Below are 4,989 nucleotides of genomic sequence, written 5' to 3' on the forward strand. Positions count from 1 at the left end.
TACGGGAAAATAATCTACTATTGATCTAAATATTTTTATATACGGAATTTACTATTGATCCAAATATTTTTGTAAATGATACCTAAACAAAAATGAGCTCCGTATATGGGAAAAAATCTGTTATTGATCTAAATATTTTTATATACGAGAAATGGTATTTATGATCAAATATTTTTTATCAAAAAATGATATACGGGAAAAAGCCTATTATTGATCTAAATATTTTTTTATACGAAAATTTAATATTGATCCAAATATTATTGTAAATGATACCTAAATAAAAATAATATTTGTATTATTATTTACGAAAAATATTATTTATGATCCAAATATTATTTATTCAAAAATGGTATACGAGAAAAAATCTACTATTGATGTAAATATTTTTATATACGAAATTTACTATTGATCCAAATATATTTTTACATGATACCTTAACAAAAATGAAGTCTGTATACGGGAAAACTCTATTATTGACCTAATTATTTTTATATACGAGAAATGATATTTATGATCAAATATTTTTGATCCAAAAATGGTATACAGGAAAAAATATATTATTGATCTAAATATTTTAATGTATGAAAATTTAATATTGATCCAAATATTTTTGTAAATGATACCTAAACAAAAATAATATTTGTATACAGAAAAAATCTATTATTTACGAAAAATGGTATTTATGACCCAAATATTTTTTATTCAAAAATGGTATACGGGAAAAAAAATTATTGATCTAAATATTTTTATATATGAAATTTACTATTGATCCAAATATTTTTGTAAATGATACCTAAACAAAAATGAAGTTGAAAAAAAAATCTATTATTGATCCAAATATTTTTATATACGAGAAATGGTATTTATGATTAAATTTTTTAAATCGAAAAATGGTATAAGGGAAAAAATTTATTATTAATCTAAATATTTTTATATACGAAATAATCAATTATTTATCTAAATTTTTTTCTTTTTTAATATTTTTATTTAAAATAAATGATGTATCCAAATTCACGTAACCAAACAGAACCCGTGCGTATACACGGGTTTGTTAGTAGTTTACAATAAAATCCATGAGGCTATTTATTTATGATTTGAGAATTAGCAAGGAAACAAGTCCTGTCACTATCTCCATCCCTAACTCATTCTAAGAGTTGTTCTTATACTTTACTAATTGACTTAGCTGTTGATTGTTACCTTCCCACTCTCACAAGGGTCGCCACACAGCCACACGTAAGTGTCCACCACCAAATTGCTTAGTCCCCACCACCATTGAAATTGGACTCCCATCCTTAAGCAATCTCTCAAGTAGTAATCTTCATGTATAGGAAGATGTGGGTGAGAAGGAACACTCTCCTAAACATGATTTATCTGGTTTTTAGTTGTTCCACAAATAATTTAATTGTCGAGGTTTCACCTCTTAAAATTAAAAATCAAAAAAATGAAATATCGCACGTTCAAATTTGCACTGCTGCAAATTTTTCTAAGTAATTATGTACATATGAAGTTTTTGAATTTAAAAGTTATTTTAATGTATTGACATCGTCGTCAGTCGCTCATTCATTTAGAGACGTTAACAATATCTATCAATATTATAATTAGTCGTCATAGTTAAATTATGTGAAAGTCGGAAGTAGATTTTAGTATATAGCCTTAATTTTTAAAGCATAAATTTTATACATATTGCTTTAATTTTTAACACCCAAAAATATATAATAAAAAATTTAAAAAAAATGTGAATTCGTATTAATATTGCTATATAAATTAAGGCTCTTTCCTTTAACTTTAGCATTCAAAGTCTCACGCTCTCATTCTCTCTTCACCAACATTATAGGAATTACCAACCACATCAAAACACCACACCATGCAGGAAGATAAGAAAATGAAAGTGAAGAAAGGCTGGCTGGCAGTGCAAGTAGGTTTAGAGGAAGAAGAAGAAGGCGGTTCATCTTCTCAGAAATTCCTCATCCCTATCTCTTATCTTTACCATCCACTTTTCAAGACTCTTCTCGATGAAGCCTACGATGTTTATGGCTACCACACCAATGGTCCTCTCAAACTTCCGTGTTCCGTTGATGATTTTCTTCATCTTCGTTGGCGAATTGAGAAAGAATCGAGTCATAGTAATCAGCATAACGTTAACCATCATCAGCATCGTCTTCCTCATGCTCTGATTTTTCACTCTTGTTGATTCTAATTTTATAATTATAACTTCTTTTTTTTAAATACTGGTGTGATTGAATAGACTAGTTTTGTTTAGGGATTTGATGATTCCACTCTGTAATTTTAACTATGAGAGGGAAAGTTGATAAAAAAATACTCTGCTTGGAGACAAATCTTCTTAAGCAGAGAAAACGTATGTGTCTAGTGTTGTTGTAATTGTGTGTTATGGATTCAAATTCAGCTATAAGAATTGATCGCAGAAAATATCCGATTTTATCTTTGTTGAAAGGATCATATCCATATTAAGTTTTTTTAAGATCATTTCATTTTTTTTGCGTTTCAAGAGTCTGAGTCTCGTGTCCTTTAATAATTTGATGTCTCTGAACAACTACTAACTGAGTTAGTTTAACACGACTGATCAGTTATAGTCTGGTGTTTCTGCACAACTACTAATTGAATTAATTTAACATGACTGATCAGTTGAATTTTAATTGAAACTGATATTTGCTTGCTGGAGAGCAATAGTTAATGGAATAAATATGAATGATTTTGATGCTGTTTGCTCTCATTATGTGGCGAGCAATTGGAATATAGTAGTGGAGCAATGAAGAGAGTTATAGTAGTGAGAGACAGCAAATAGGCTATACTGTCCAACGCTGCAAGGGATCTTCAATGTTATGCTACCTTGCTGCCCCCTCTCCCACTTTACACTCTCTATTTGTCTACCTGCTAAGCTGGCCATTCATTATTTCTTTCTACTTTATGCCTACTTTCTATTTTACACACTAGATAGTTGTATGGTGCAAAAGTGTGATAAATGTTGCAACAGACACAGATTTTTATTGGAGTAATTCATATTTGTTTGGGTCAATTGTATAGGCAGTTAGAATGGCAAATAAACACTCCAAATAGATCTTGTTTGTATATGTTATTTGATAAAATGAGAATCAATTTTAATATGTTGGGTTATTTCATAAAAGACATAATTAGTTACTAAATGGATAGTTACTTGATTATCACTATGTAAATAGTTGGACTATAACATGGAATTTGTATGGAAGATAGTAGACTTTTGAGCAAAATAATTTCACTCAAAACTTGGGTCATAGATCTACATTTTATACCAAAGCTATTAAGAATATGGAATCATGAAAGTAGGTGAAAAGACTATGATCAGTTCTACTCTCTTTGAAACTATATTCTATAAGTGCTTGAGAAAGTTTAGAGTACCAATTTCTGGATGTTTTTTTTCAAACCATATATGAACTTTTTAGAAGGCATAGCATGTTTTTATTTGGAACTATATAGCTTTATGGGACATGTAAGCGGAGCGGAAAAATTCGTTGATCAGTTATATGAAATTAGAACATCAATACTTATTTGTTGAAGATATGATTTGAGAGTATGAGTTGTTGATCTTGTCACATTGATTCAGAATCTTGAAAAGATGAATGACTAGATCTCACTACAACACGGAAGACAAACAAAAGCGCTTTTTTTGGCCTTTAACAGCGCTTTAAAGCGCTGCCAAAGCCAGCGCTGGCGTAGGCTACGAAAGCGCTCTGGTAGACCCCCCTATAAGAGCGCTTTTTTCAGAAAAAGCGCTCTAGTAGACCCCCCTATAAGAGCGCTTTTTACAGAAAGCGCTATGGTAGACCCCCCTATAAGAGCGCTTTTTCTGGAAAAAGCGCTCTGGTAGACCCCCTATAAGAGCGCTTTTGCTGGAAGAAGCGCTCTGGTAGCCCCCCTACTAGAGCGCTTTTCCAAAAGCGCTTTGGTAGGTTGCGTTTTTTTTTCTTTTTTTTTAATCTTTGGCAGCACTTTTTGTAACAAAGCGCTTTGGTATGTGGACCTTTAAGAGCGCTTTTTAAAAGCGCTGTCGTTGCTAAATGAGATATTTTAAAGTGCAGCCTATAATTTCAGCCTCCCAGATCGACCTGTAATATTTTCGACCTGTAATATATTTTCGACCTGTAATATATTTTCGACGATATATTTTCAACCATAGGTAGGACTATATGTATATTAATATAATACCATTATAATATCCAAAATTATATATATATATATATATACATCATTATGTCAATCAAACTAAATCTCTAACATCAACAATATTATACTTCAAATATTAATTGGCAACAATATGAACAAAGTTAGTAACCATATATCCTAGAGTACTATAATATTCTCTTCAAATCGACACAAATCCTACTACATGAATAGCTGATGAATATAAAATTGACACAATTCCTCTTTGATTGCTTCCAACTTAAGTTTCGTGTAAGAAGCAGCACGGAATTCGTCAAAGTACTACAGAATAAAAACATAATATGAATGATTTAGTTAAATGTAATAAATTATAAGAAGTTATCTAATTAAGTTATAAATCCATACCATGATTGGAATCTCTAATTGATTCATTTGAAGGATTTCTTTCATAAACCTCAAAACAAAGTATCTGCAGTCTGAACTGTTCCGCTGTATCGGACACTACATAGAAAAACAAATAAGATTTTATAGTTGTCTTGTTTTATCAAGTAGCATAAATATTATAAGCAAAATTGTGAAAAATAATGTACCTGCACTTTGATCCAAGTAATGTTGTTTGATTTAGTCCGGGATACATGTGCGTCTCGTTGACTTCGGAACACTTGTATTGATCTAACAAAAATATAAAAGCATATATTTAGATCAATCTCACAAATAATTAAATATATAAATATACGATAATATTTAGAACGATCCCACTTACAAATCAAACAATCTCTATCCGGAGTCATTGAACCTGTATCAAACAAACTAAAGCACATTAGTACACTATTA

At 30.4% G+C, this 4,989-nt stretch overlaps 1 protein-coding gene across 1 annotated transcript; it reads left to right on the forward strand.

Annotated features, from left to right (window-relative positions):
* Window positions 1-1,864: 1,864 nt before the first annotated feature.
* Window positions 1,865-2,191, forward strand: LOC131657914 (auxin-responsive protein SAUR32-like). The gene has a single exon (XM_058927263.1). The coding sequence runs from the start codon at window positions 1,865-1,867 to the stop codon at window positions 2,189-2,191; it is 327 nt and encodes a 108-aa protein (XP_058783246.1).
* Window positions 2,192-4,989: the final 2,798 nt, after the last annotated feature.

Source organism: Vicia villosa, linkage group LG3 (genome assembly GCF_029867415.1).
Source record: "Vicia villosa cultivar HV-30 ecotype Madison, WI linkage group LG3, Vvil1.0, whole genome shotgun sequence".
NCBI lineage: Eukaryota > Viridiplantae > Streptophyta > Magnoliopsida > Fabales > Fabaceae > Vicia > Vicia villosa.